This window comes from Xenopus laevis, chromosome 3S (genome assembly GCF_017654675.1).
Source record: "Xenopus laevis strain J_2021 chromosome 3S, Xenopus_laevis_v10.1, whole genome shotgun sequence".
Classification (NCBI taxonomy): Eukaryota; Metazoa; Chordata; class Amphibia; order Anura; family Pipidae; genus Xenopus; species Xenopus laevis.
The window spans coordinates 6110861-6125000 of NC_054376.1; the positions used below are offsets into that span (position 1 = coordinate 6110861).

A 14140-nucleotide genomic window follows, 5' to 3' on the forward strand; every position below is an offset into this window, starting at 1 on the left:
AACAGGTAGCATTTATTGTCTTTGTGGTGTCCCAGGGATAGCAAACAATTAGGTAGTAGTTTTTGGGACAACTCCACCTCTTCTAATTTCCTTTTCTTGCTAAAACTTTTTACCTGAGCATCATGTGTATTTTTTAAAAGCAATTTATCCCATTAATTGTGGTCCTCACTATATCAACTATTGTATTTTTACCTATTTATCAATATTTATTACTTAGCACTGTTAAGCACATTACAATAAATTAACTTTGAAGCAATTATGAATTTATGGTAATTGCCATCTAATAGCAATCATATCAGCACTTGAAGCACTTTATTAACCTCAATTAATTCTTTGATCAGATTGATTGTGGATGCAAACCTAACGTACCAGACAACACATTGTATCATAAGGTTATTAATTTGTGTGAAAGTAATTAATTAAGTATTTATTAACCTTTAAGTTATATTATAATTAATAGAATGAATTATATTGCACTTGCACTTTAATGTAATTTATTTGGTTAAAATTAAGCACTTTACTTTTTAATCAGTCTGTGGCTGCCATTTGACAATCACAAAGCACTTAATAGGTAATCTAATAATTGAGGAACCGCTGAACGAGTGAGAGGCAATTGGGGTTCTTTTCTCTCTTTACAGAATCAGGTAGCATTTACTGGTCATCTGTTTAAAAGCAAACATCTCATTGGTTGCTATGGGTTAGTGCCCCTGGGCAAACTTAGTGCCTTTTATTACATATAGGGGTATATATATTAGACATGCACCGAATCGACTATTTTGGATTCGGCCGAACTGAAAGAGTCGGCCGAATACCGAACCGAATCCGAATTTGCATTCGTAAATAAGGGGTGGAAATGTAAAACACTTTTTACTTCTTTTTTTTTGAGACAAAAAGTCAAGCGATTTCCCTCCCTGCCCCTAATTTGCATATGCAAATTAAAATTCGGTTCGGCCAGGCAAAAGGTTTCGGCCGAATCTGAATCCTGCTGAAAAATGGCGAATCCTGGATTCGGTGCATCCCTAATATATACAGTATATACATACAGCATTTTGTGTACAAAATCAAACCCGTGAGGGACAAAAGGAAAAACACAAAAGCATAATTTGTATTGCGAGCAGAGACAGACACACGGGGAGGGGGGTTATACAAGGGAATCCAGACCAGCCACAAATTAAACCTAAACTGTTAAACGGGTGGTTCACCTTTGAGGTAACTTGTAGTATGTTATAGAATGACCAATTCTAAGCAACTTTTCAAATGGTCTTTATATTTTTTTAGTTTTATAGTTATTTGCCTTTTTTTTTCTTCTGACTCCTTGCAGCTTTCAAATGGGCGTCGCTGACCCCTTCTAAAAATTAAATACTCTGTAAGGCTGCATATATAATGTTATTGCTACTTGGTATTAGCCATCTTTCTATTCAGGCCTCTCCTATTCCAGTCTCTTATTCAGATCAATGCATGGTAGATTGCTTAAAATGCAAATTGAAGAGCTGCTGAATAAAAAAAAACAAAAATAACTCAAAAACCTTAAATAATAAAAAATAAAAACCAATTGCAAATTGTCTCAGAATATCACTCTCTACATCATACTAAAAGTTCTTAAAGGTGAACAACCCCTTGAAGTAGATGAGAGATAACATTAGGTGGCCCCAAGATTTTGGCCTGTAGGGGCCACCGTCCCTGATAAACATTTCTTTATATTGTGGGCACATCCCCAGTCTGCTGTAATCTACAATCACAGGTTGTTAACATTTCCCTAGGAATTCTGTGCTCCCAACGTTGCCTAGATATGATTCAAACTAAAAATCGTTCGACTATTCGACCATTCGATAGTCGAAGTACTGTCTCTTTAAAAAAAACTTCGACTAGCTACTTCGCCAGCTAAAACCTACCGAGCACCAATGTTAGCCTATGGGGACCTTCTCCATAGGCTTTCTAAGTAATTTCTGATCGAAGGAAAATCATTCGATCGATGGATTAAAATCCTTCGAATCGTTCGATTCGAAGGATTTAATCATTCGATCAAACGATTTTTCCTTCGATCGTTCGATCAAACTAAATTTGGTAAATCCTTCGACTTTGATATTCGAAGTCGAAGGATTTTACTTCGATGGTCGAATATCGAGGGTTAATTAACCCTCGATATTCAACCCTTAGTAAATGTGCCCCTAGGTGTAGTAGAGTAATAGTAACCCAACAGACCCTACAGTCATGACATGCTGCTGATTCTGATTCTGAGTCGTTGAATCATTAATGGGGTTTTGTTTCAAATAATAGCAGTGTTCCACATAATAATAGCTTGTTCCAAATAATAGCAGTGTTCCACATAATAATAGCTTATTCCAAATAATAGCAGTGTTCCACATAATAATAGCTTATTCCAAATAATAGCAGTGTTCCACATAATAATAGCTTGTTCCAAATAATAGCAGTGTTCCACATAATAATAGCTTGTTCCAAATAATAGCAGTGTTCCACATAATAATAGCGTGTTCCAAATAATAGCAGTGTTCCACATAATAATAGCTTGTTCCAAATAATAGCAGTGTTCCACATAATAATAGCTTGTTCCAAATAATAGCAGTGTTCCACATAATAATAGCTTGTTCCAAATAATAGCAGTGTTCTCCATAATAATAGCTTGTTCCAAATAATAGCAGTGTTCTCCATAATAATAGCTTGTTCCAAATAATAGCTGTGTTCTCCATAATAATAGCTTGTTCCAAATAATAGCAGTGTTCTCCATAATAATAGCTTGTTCCAAATAATAGCTGTGTTCTCCATAATAATAGCTTGTTCCAAATAATAGCAGTGTTCCACATAATAATAGCTTGTTCCAAATAATAGCAGTGTTCCACATAATAATAGCTTATTCCAAATAATAGCAGTGTTCCACATAATAATAGCTTATTCCAAATAATAGCAGTGTTCCACATAATAATAGCTTATTCCAAATAATAGCAGTGTTCTCCATAATAATAGCTTGTTCCAAATAATAGCAGTGTTCCACATAATAATAGCTTGTTCCAAATAATAGCAGTGTTCTCCATAATAATAGCTTGTTCCAAATAATAGCAGTGTTCTCCATAATAATAGCTTGTTCCAAATAATAGCTGTGTTCTCCATAATAATAGCTTGTTCCAAATAATAGCAGTGTTCTCCATAATAATAGCGTGTTCCAAATAATAGCAGTGTTCCTTATAATAATAGCTTGTTCCAAATAATAGCAGTGTTCCCCATAATAATAGCTTATTCCAAATAATAGCTGTGTTCCCCATAATAATGAGGATGGGGGGGGGATTTTCAAATTTAGCTATAGATGAATGCAGGGCTCTTTTTTCCCCCACCCCCATGACCACCTTGTCTGCTCCTTCTGTAGTTACACCACTGCCTAAATATGTCCCAAGAAATGACAATTCAGTACTAAACCATGAACTCACTTGTCATGTAGAGAGATTGGACTCCCTGGTGACATTATACCCAGATAATAAAAAAAAACTGGACAAGAAGAAGCCAATAAATATCTTTATTGGGACACAATCCATAACACTACAATTATCCCTTCCCCCTATTATAGAAAACCCTCTGCTTGTGCGCTAAATCCCGCCCCCCCGAGCCTGACTCCTCCTCCTCTCCTCGCAGCCCCTGCTGCTGTCAGGCAGCTCCTCCAGTCATTGAGTGAGTGACCCGGGATGGAGAATCTGCTGGAGAACCCGGTGCGCGCGGTGCTTTACCTGCGGGAACTCACCACCATTGTGCAGAACCAGCAGAGCCTCATCCACACCCAGCGGCAGCGCATAGACGAGCTGGAGAGGCGACTGGATCAGCTGGGGAACGAGAATCACAACCTGCGGGGTCAACAGCAGCCTCAGGGGCTGATCCAAAGCGCCGGAGAAACCCAGAACCCCGGGCAGATCGTGAGCAGCGGACAGAACCAGCTCCAGGTCCAGACGGTAGCGCAGAGCAGCGCAAACACCGAGGAGCCGCCAAATGCGCATCAGCAGCCGCCGATCACCCCCCAGACTGAGGAACCAGATCCTGTGCCCAACCCTGTACCCCACATCCACCAGCACAAGCCCCCCGCCCTGTGTAAGGCGATCCTGGGCAGGAAAGCAGAGTAAGTCAGCACTTGGGGTCCCCCTACTCCCCCTAAGCATCATTGGGCCATTCCAGGTGATTGGGTTGGAATTATTGTGTATGGGAGCAGGTGGGTATTTATTTGGGGGGCATGTGACTGTGGAGATAGTAATGACCTGCTATTAGGTATTTAAAGACCCCAGTTGGATATATATTGGGGTTTTGTTGGAAAGTTTTCAGCCTTTGGGCTTTCTTGAGGCCATGTAAAATAATAGAACTCTGGGCTATTGAGGCTTAGTGATTATGACCAACCAGGAATCTTCTGCTGATTTATATGCTTTTTATAGAATTTAGTTCTGCTATGGGTTTCTACAAACCCATAGTTGTGTTTTTAATCTTCTGCTGGAGACGTAGATTTCATCTTAATCATTATCAGAATCTAGAGGTTCTGCAGGAGATATAGACTTCAGCTTAATCATTATCAGAATCTAGAGGTTCTGCTGGAGGCGTAGACTTCAGCTTAATCGTTATCAGAATCTAGAGGTTCTGCAGGAGATGTAGACTTCAGCTTAATCATTATCAGAATCTAGAGGTTCTGCTGGAGACAGACTTCAGCTTAATCGTTATCAGAATGTAGAGGTTCTGCTGGAGACCTAGACTTCAGCTTGATCATTATCAGAATCTAGAGGTTCTACTGAAGAAGTAGACTTTAGCTTAATCGTTATCAGAATTTAAAGGCTCTGCTGAAGATCTAGACTTCAGTTTAATCATATCAGAATGTAAAGGTTCTGCTGGAGATGTAGACCAGCTTAATCATTATCAGAATGTAGAGGTTCTGCTGGAGACGTAGACTTCAGATTAATCATTATCAGAATGTAAAGGTTCTGCTGGAGATGTAGACCAGCTTAATCATTATCAGAATATAGAGGTTCTGCTGGAGACATAGACCAGCTTAATCATTATCAGAATCTAGAGGTTCTGCTGGAGACATAGACTTCAGCTTAATCATTATCAGAATCTAGAGGTTCTGCTGGAGAGTAGCCCAACTGAGGCTTACTTAGTGTTATCACCAAGCGGGAATCTAGGGTTTCTGCTGGCTGGTAAACTACCCAAAACGGGGCACCAATAATTTAGAGTTTTGCTGGACATAATGCCAGAATTGGGTTTTTGCTAGAACTAGGTGGAGCTTTACGGCTTCAGATGAATGGTCGGTTTAGTCTTGAATTTTCTCTGTGTTTTGCCCATTGTTAATCTGGGGGGTCTTTGGGGAGAATGACACTTTACTTTGTATGTCAGAACCACATGGGATACATAGGTTCTGCTAGGCATTTGCTTACTATAGCTTCATGTTTACTCTGAGCTTGTAGGCAACAAGCTTTAGGTTTGCTCCGAGCTTGTAGCGATTATGTTCTATTAGGGGTCCTGCTGAAAAGTCATTTTTTCTTGGCATGCAGCTGGCAGGGGTTTTTGGGTTCATGCTGGATGCTTGGTTATCTTCAGGTCACCACTTTGTTCATGATAGGCAGAGTATCTAAAAGCTCTGCAGGAATTAAACACAACCTGGTTTTTACTAGTTGCTTGTAATGGCCATTATATCTAGAGGTTCTTCTAGACTCGCACCCAGCCTGGTTAACTCTTTTCTTGTGAGGAACATGGAATCGAGAGTTTCTTCCAGACATAAGCACACCCTATATGCACTCTTGTCTTATTCTGAAGATGGCATATAGAGGTTCTGCAGGTCATTGACCACAAGTTTAATCTTTAATGAAATATTTATATGTAGAGGGTCTGCTGGACCATCATATGTTCAATCTTTGCTCTTGAGGACCCTGGTATCTACAGGTTATGATGGAAACAAGTATTTTCTTGAGTTTAGTCTTTTTTTTGTCACAAGAGGGATCTAGGATTTCTTTTATACATGAGTTAAGTCTCAGGCTTGGGTCCAAGCAGTCATCTAGAGGTTGTGCCCATGGACACGTGGAAAGAGTTAGGATGGTTATCAGTCTGGTAATTTGGCCTTGGGGAGATCAAGGTCAACCTGTCCTGGGGCAAGAAGCTAAAGGGCTGTTTGGGAATGCAGATAATTCTAATAACCCAAAGAGTGTTGTTTTGGGTCCTGCAGTTGGTCAGGGACCCATCTTCAAGTCTGTGATTCAGACCCTTGGGGTTGTGCTGCCAGACAACGACTTTGTATCATGCTGGCGCTCTTCTGCTGTAAAGGGCTGGTTCTCCAGATATCTTCATGGCCATCTAGGGGTTAACAATGGAAAACAATAGATGGTGTAACGATTTATAAATTGCTATTATTTGGGATTATGGCGGATTACATAGCTGTCTTTTCCCAATAGCCTTTGACTATCATTCAGAGCAGGAACAACGGAACCCAATAGATCGGCTAAGAATTTCCCTGTTGTGCTAGAGCAGTCGAAGGGTTAATGAGCAGCCATAATACACTGGCAGGGACGCTCCGAGCAGCTTTCGCTCCCCGTATTCGCTTTCCAGTCACACATGGGAGAGCTGTCAGTCAGTGTCTGATGGACGGTGTTGACCTGCCTGTGTAACCGCCAGATTGTGTCTCACGGAGAGAATGAAAATGTATATTATTCCATTAACCTTTGCAGGACAAGATACCTGAACTCATTAACTGTATAAATCATTTTATCTTGGCACTGACCCATGCAAGCGGGTGCCCTTCCCGGCCAGAGAAAATCTCTCCCATGTATCTGTCACCTGCTATGTACATAGCTTCCCTGAAGGCTTTTAGTGGCTGCTGGGAGTTGCAGTACAACAGCAACAGGATAGCTACAATTGTAGATTCCCTTAAACTTTCACCTTTCTGCCTGGGAGAGGGTCATTGCCGTTTAAAACCAATTTAAAACCAATTTGTCGACTGAGACCAGAGGCATGCGACCACTTTTGTAGGCTTTTAAAGGGGAAGTGCTTCTTTAAAAGAACTGTTAGTACGGGTATGGGATCTGTTATCTGAATCCGTTATCCAGAATTACAGCAACGTCGTCTCCCATAGACTCCATTTTATCCAAACAATCCAGATTTTAAAAAATTATTTCCTTTTTCTATGTAATAATAAAACAGTCGCTTGTACTTGATCCCAACTAAGATACAATTAATCCTTATTGGAAGCAGAACCAGTCTATTGGGTTTATTTAATGTTTACATGATTTTCTAGTAGACTTAAGGTATGAAGATCCAAATTACGGAAAGATCCTTTATCCGGAAAGCCCCAGGTCTCGAGCATTCTGGTTAACAGGTCCCAAACCTGTATGTTATAGATTGCTTCCTTATCTCTTCTTTTTTCCATTCTGCATTTACAATTACTCTCTAGTTGTCAGGGTCACTCACCCCAGCAATTACAAAAAAATCTTATGCCACTGTCTTTCTATTAAGTCGATTGTTTGCTGGTTGCAAGAGTATGTGGGACCCTAGCAACCACATCGCCATAGGAATATTAGACTGGAGAGCGGCAGAGCACAAAAGCGACTCATCTCAAGATCCAATTAAAGACAAAGTCCAGCTGCTAGTTTTCTTAGAATTCTCTATACTGCATACTAATATAAGTGCATTTTAAGGTGAACCGCCCTTTTAAATTAACCCCTGTTTAAAATACAGATTTGCTCACTCGGAAAAAGAAAAATGTACTTTGTTGCAGTGCAGGTTAATTTAAAATATATTTTTATAATATAAAATATACTTTTTCATCTTCATTCAGTAGCATAGTTTTCCTTCTGTAAGAGCACTTAAAGGGGTTGTTCACCTTTAAATTAGCTGTTAGTATAATGGAGAGAGTGATATTCTGAAACAATTTGCAATCGGTTTTCATTTTTTATTGTTTGTGGTTTATGAGCTATTTAGCTTTTTATTCAGCAGCTCTCCGGTTTGCAATTTCAGCAGTCTGGTTGCTAGGGTCCAAAGCACCCTAGCAACCATGCATTGATATGAATAAGAGACTGGAATATGAATAGGAGAGGCCTGAATAGAGAGTTGAGGGATAAAACATAGCAATAACAATACGTTTGTAGCCTTACAGAGCATTTGTTTTTTAGATGGGGTCACTGACCCCCATTTGAAAGCTGGAAAGAGTCAGCAGAAGAAAGAAAATAATTAGAAAACTATGAGAAATAAATAACGAAGGCCAATTGAAAAATGGCTTAGAATTAGCCATTCTATAATGTACTAAAAGTTAATGTAAAGGTGAATGTTAGATAAATTCAGTTTCAATATGTCATTTTTTTTACCCCACAGATCATCTCTGTTAGCAGGCCCAGCCCTCGCATCAGCTTTATTTGCTGCAGTTACAAAACTTCTTAAAACTTCGCAAAGTTTGGCAAAGCGTTGCGGTAAATTTCCACTGTGAAATTTCACCAAACTAAGTGGACTTAGGGCAAGGCCAGACGTGGCGTTTTTACGTTGCGTTTTTAAAAAAGAACAGCCAAGCGTAAATACGCATAAACTGCACTACCACTGAAACTAATGGAAAATGCACAGGGCGCTTGCAAGCTGAAATCCGCCACAGGACGCCAGTATTGGCATTTTTTAGCAGAAACGCCAATACGTCAAGAAACTACTAAATCAATAGACTCTATGGGATCTGCACGTTTGAAACCACACTTTGCGTAAATACGCAGTGTATTTTAAATATGGCGTCCAAATTCTCAATGAGAACAATGAGAAGTGCATGTTGGGAAAAGAATCCTACGTGCTGAAAAACGCATGAAAAACGCATGTTGACGGTCGCATGTGGTTTCAGTGGTGTATTTACACCAGGCTGTTCTTTTTTAAAAACGCAAGCTAAAAACGCAGCAAAAACGCCATGTCTGGCCTTGCCCTTACTCAGGTTGGGGTCAGCTTCATGACACTAGTGGGGTTATACATGGGAAAAGCGTAGTCTGATAGCTTGACTGTGTGCATTGAAATAAATGGTCTGATAGCTTGACTCCAGTCCAAAATAACCCCATCCAGCTAAACTGTACCCCCATAAGCCCCAGTAGAATTTATATTCCTGCTACCCAACACTCCCTTTCTAGCAAGATTAAAGGGGTGGTTCACCTTTACGGGAACTTTTAGTATGTTATAGAATGGCCAATTCCAAGCAACTTGTCAATTGGTCTTCATTATTTTTTTATAGTTATTTGCCTTTTTCTTTTGACTCTTTGCAGCTTTCAAATGGGCGTCGCTGACCCCTTCTAAAAAGCAAATACTCTGTAAGGCTACACATGTACTGTTATTGCTACTTTTTATTGCTCATCTTTCTATTCAGGTTCTCTATTAATTATATTCCAGTTTCTTGTTCAAACTAATGCATGGTTGCTAGGGTAATTTAGACCCTAGCAACTAGATTGCTGAAATTCAAACTGGAGAGCTGCTGAACAAAAAGCTAAATAACTCAAAAACCACAAATAATAAAAAACGAAACCCCATTGCAAATTGTCTCAGAATATCCCTCTCTACATCACACTTAGGGGCCCATTCACTAAGTTCGAGTGAAGGAATAGAGGAAAAATAGTTGGCTACTTCAACCATCGAATTGGCTACTTCGACCTTCGACTTCGATTAGAACGATTTGAACCATTCGATAATCGAAGTACTGTCTCTTTAAAAATCTCTTCGACCATAGTCGCCACCTAAAACCTACCGAGGCCAATGTTAGCCTAACAATTTTCCGATCGAAGGATAATCCTTCGATCGGTGGATTAAAATCCTTCGAATCGTTTGATTGATTGAACGATTATTCCTTCGACCGTTCGATCGAACGAATTGCGCAAAATCCTTCGACTTCGATATTCGAAGTCGAAGGATTTTAATTCGACAGTCAAATATCGAGGGTTAATTAACCCTCGATATTCGACCCTTGATACATCTGCCCCCAAATGTTGCCTCAAAGGTGAACAACCCCTTTAAGCCACGAAACACCCAGTGTCTCAGCCTCTGTCTTGTCTCTCCTTTGGTACAGTAGGTGGTTGTATATAAATTCACAATTCATTCCAACTATGTAATTCCTTCAGCTCATTCTGTTCATCACTGTACTGTACCCACTATATCCTGATGGCACAAAACCCCGCAGGTCCCTAGTTCCTTCCTCTGACACATTATAGCTGTCGGTGGGGTGCTGGGAGTTGCAGTGGAACAAAAACTCGAGGGCTGCAGGAGTTCTGCTCTGGTCTTGCCATCCTTTAACCCACTCTATGCTGGTGCTTCAGTGCCTGGTTGGGTATTATGCTGCGTTCTGCTGGGCCTTTTACTCATGCCTTGCACCGTGGCTCCAGACTCACTTACGGCACCCACCCCCTGCTGGCGCAGACCTACATGCAGAGAATCTGGATGCGACGGGGATTCTGGGAAAATCAGGAGATTCTTTCTTTGCAGGACAGAGAGGTCATTGGATGTGAGCTCTGCAGAAAATGAACTGCTGTGCACTGCACACATCCAATGGCTGCTGAACCCCTTGCACATTGCTTATTGCACTCTGATTTGGTTCTGCATAACATGACTACATCTCTCTGCATTGCAGCACCTGTATTGACTGGTGCAAATGGATGGCGGCACCTGTATTGCTCTGGGTTATGCCCTTAAGGGTAGGGGCACACGGCGCGATTTCGCCGCGATTCTGCGCTAAGCGAGTTGTCGCTGCGTTTTTTAAGCCGAAATAGCTTTGTTAACTTTGGCGCTGGCGTCAATGCAAATCGCGGCGAAATCGCTGCGCTAATTCACACGCGGCGATTCGTTTTCTATTGTCGTCCGAAGTTGCCTCGCTGGGCGTTTCCGGGCGACAGTAGAAAACGAATCGCCGCGTGTGAATTAGCGCAGCGATTTCGCCGAGATTTGCATTGACGCCAGCGCCAAAGTTAGCAAAGCTATTTCGGCTTAAAAACCGCAGCGACAACTCGCCCAGCGCAGAATCGCGGCGAAATCGCGCCGTGTGCCCCTAGCCTAAGTGGGTCAAGCAGTTAGGCAAGTTATATATAGACTATAAAAGTTTGGATTTGATGGACATGTGTCTTTTTTTAACCTAACTCACTATGTTACTATATATATATTGTAGGGATGCACCGAATCCACTATTTTGGATTCGGCCGAATCCTTCGCGAAAGATTCGGCCGAATACCGAACCGAATCTGATTCCTTATTTGCAAATGTAAATTAGGGGTGGGAAGGGGAAAACATTTTTTACTTCCTTGTTTTGTGACAAAAAGTCACGCGATTTCCCTCCCTGTCCCTAATTTGCAAATCCAGGATTCCTGGATTCGGTGCATCCCCAATATATTTAATGCCGGATATTACGGCATGAATAGGCAGACCAGCAGATCCTTTTATACACAACTCCTAGAATTCCCTGGCAGCCTGTGACTGTTCCCCCAATATGGTAGGGCCTTTGTACTTGTCCTTTAATCCTGAGCTGCAGTCACGATGTATAAATGCGAAGTGCGAGAGAGGAACACGTCACCCATCACCTGCAGTGTCTGTTCTATAAAGTGACGGCTTATTAAGCCACGAGAGGAGGCCTGCGTGTGTGTGTGATCCTGCACCCATGAGCTGCTATAGATAGATATTCTAATCAGCCAATGACAGGAGACAGGATGAGTGTTATATGGGGAGTAAGGCAGAGAGGGGGAGTTACTCAATACAGAACTGTAGGGAGGTAAAAAAAAAATTTAAATTTTTTTTTGCATAATGAAAAAGAATGGAAGTCTAAGCCACTTTAAAGGAATTGTAAATCTATTAGGAACTGAAAGGCAAATGAGAGCAGTTTCTCTTTTGCTCTTCCCTTCTCTGCTTGTAGCAGAAATCAGCGATCCTCCAGCCTCCGTATCCCACAATGCCTTGCATTGCATGCAGCCGTCATACGGGAGGATTTAAAGGGCATGTTATAACTAGGAATATATGGGAGAATGGAAAGTTATTTGGGGGAGGGTCTGCAGTGGTGCATAGGAGCTGACTATTAGTTATGGCGCTGCAGCAGGAGGAGATGTTACAGGACAGGGGTGTATGGGGGTATTAGTGCTCAGAAGCATTTCCATGGGGCAGGAGCGCTCAATGCGGATGATGAATATGGAACAGCACCGCAGTGTGGGGATAAGGGAGGAATATTTGACGTATATTGGGAACCTCTGCTGAATATGTCTATAGGTTATTACAGAGCCAGAGAAAATTTTTGTTTTTTTCTATCTCACACCGACAGATCCATTTCCCTCTTGGATCTCATCTCCGTCACTTGGTAAGCGCAAGAAATAAGTCACTAATTGAAATGCTCCTGACTCACACCCAAGAGATTAAAAGCTTATTATGTGCTTGTGCCTCGGATGATTGATGTGTTTTTCTTTTTTTGGGGGTTGATTTTTGACTGACATTAACAGAGGTTCCCTTTGCAGGGGTGCTAAGCCTTGCGTTTCCTATCTGCAGCCAACACATATTTTTTAATAGAAATCCCTATCTGCAGCCAACAATGGTTTTTTGATCTACAACTCCCTGCACCCAGTGTCTGATTTATGGGCACCACCCTCTGTCCATCCTTCTCTTATCCATGTGGCCCATGTGCAGGACAGTCTTTATTTTTCCTATATAGGCACCCAAAAAGGTCGCCCCATGATACCGCCACTCTAGGCACATTCCCTTGGGTGCCTATGTAGAAAATATCCCCCTACTTGCACCTCTGACGCTGTAGCTGCTGGAATTTACAGTTGACTAAAGTCTGAAGTTTGTGTATAAGTGAATGCATGAAACTGATATTCAACACCTGGAGGGTAAGGCTAGGGCCACACGGCGCGATTTTGCCGCGATTCTGCGCTGGGCGAGTTGCGAGTTACGAGTCGCTGCGGTTTTTAAGCCGAAATAGCTTTGTTAACTTTGCGTGTGAATTAGCGCAGCGATTTCGCCGCGATTTGCATTGACACCAGCGCCAAAGTTAACAAAGCTATTTCGGCTTAAAAACCGCAGCGACTCGCAACTCGCAACTCGCCCAGCGCAGAATCGCGGCAAAATCGCGCCGTGTGGCCCTAGCCTAACAGAGTATGGATGTCTGGTCAGCTGTCATGCTGTCAGAGTTGTAGTTTAACAACATCTGGTGGCCACATTAACCCCAGAGAAATGGGAATGTTATTCAATGGCTTAGGGGCACATTTACAAAGCTCGAGTGAAGGATGCGAATAAAAAAAACTTCGAATTTCGAAGTGTTTTTTTGGCTACTTCGACCATCGAATGGGCTAGTTCGACCTTCGACTACGACTTCGACTTCGAATCGAACGATTCGAACTAAAAATCGTTCGACTATTCGATCGTTCGATAATCGAAGTACTGTCTCTTTAAGAAAAACTTCGACCCCCTAGTTCGGCAGCTAAAAGCTACCGAACTCAATGTTAGCCTATGGGGAAGGTCCCCATAGGCTTGCCTATGTTTTTTGGATCGAAGGATATTCGTTCGATCGAACGATTAAAATCCTTCGATTCGAAGGATTTAATCGTTCGATCGAACGAATAATCGTTCAATCGTTCGATCGAAGTATTAGCGCTAAATCGTTCGACTTCGATATTCGAAGCCGAACGATTTTAGTTCCTGGTCGAATATCGAGGGTTAATTAACCCTCGATATTCGACCCTTAGTAAATGTGCCCCTTAGTCTCCTTCCTTTTCTTTCACAGCAGTCCTGCCCTGCTTTATGGCAGCTGAGATTCTAGCTATCTGTATAACAGAGCATTCTGTCCCAGTGGCTGGACAGATCCTATCTGATCCCCATTGTAAGCAGCAGTCCTGTCCTGCTTTATGGCAGCGGAGATTCTAGCTATCTGTATAACAGAGCATTCTGTCCCAGTGGCTGCACAGATCCTATCTGATCCCCATTGTAAGCAGCAGTCCTGTCCTGCTTTATGGCAGCTGAGATTCTAGCTATCTGTATAACAGAACATTCTGTCCCAGTGGCTGCACAGATCCTATCTGATCCCCATTGTAAGCAGCAGTCCTGTCCTGCTTTATGGCAGCTGAGATTCTAGCTATCTGTATAACAGAACATTCTGTCCCAGTGGCTGCACAGATCCTATCTGATCCCCATTGTAAGC

The 14140-nt window shown here is 41.7% G+C and overlaps 1 protein-coding gene across 11 annotated transcripts in view; it reads left to right on the forward strand.

Moving 5' to 3' along the window:
• The first annotated feature begins 3485 nt into the window (after positions 1-3485).
• iqsec3.S (IQ motif and Sec7 domain 3 S homeolog) overlaps positions 3486-14140 on the forward strand; it is a 73383-nt gene continuing 62728 nt past the window's right edge. For 3 of the 11 annotated variants that reach the window (XM_041587949.1, XM_041587955.1, XM_041587953.1), the window contains exon 1: positions 3489-4117. In XM_041587949.1, coding sequence (XP_041443883.1) covers positions 3693-4117 — 425 coding nt within the window. In that variant the 5' untranslated portion in view covers positions 3489-3692. Of the gene's footprint in view, positions 4118-14140 lie in introns of all 11 variants that reach the window. The other 8 variants (XM_018254845.2, XM_041587956.1, XM_041587952.1 and 5 more) reach the window with 7 other exon arrangements.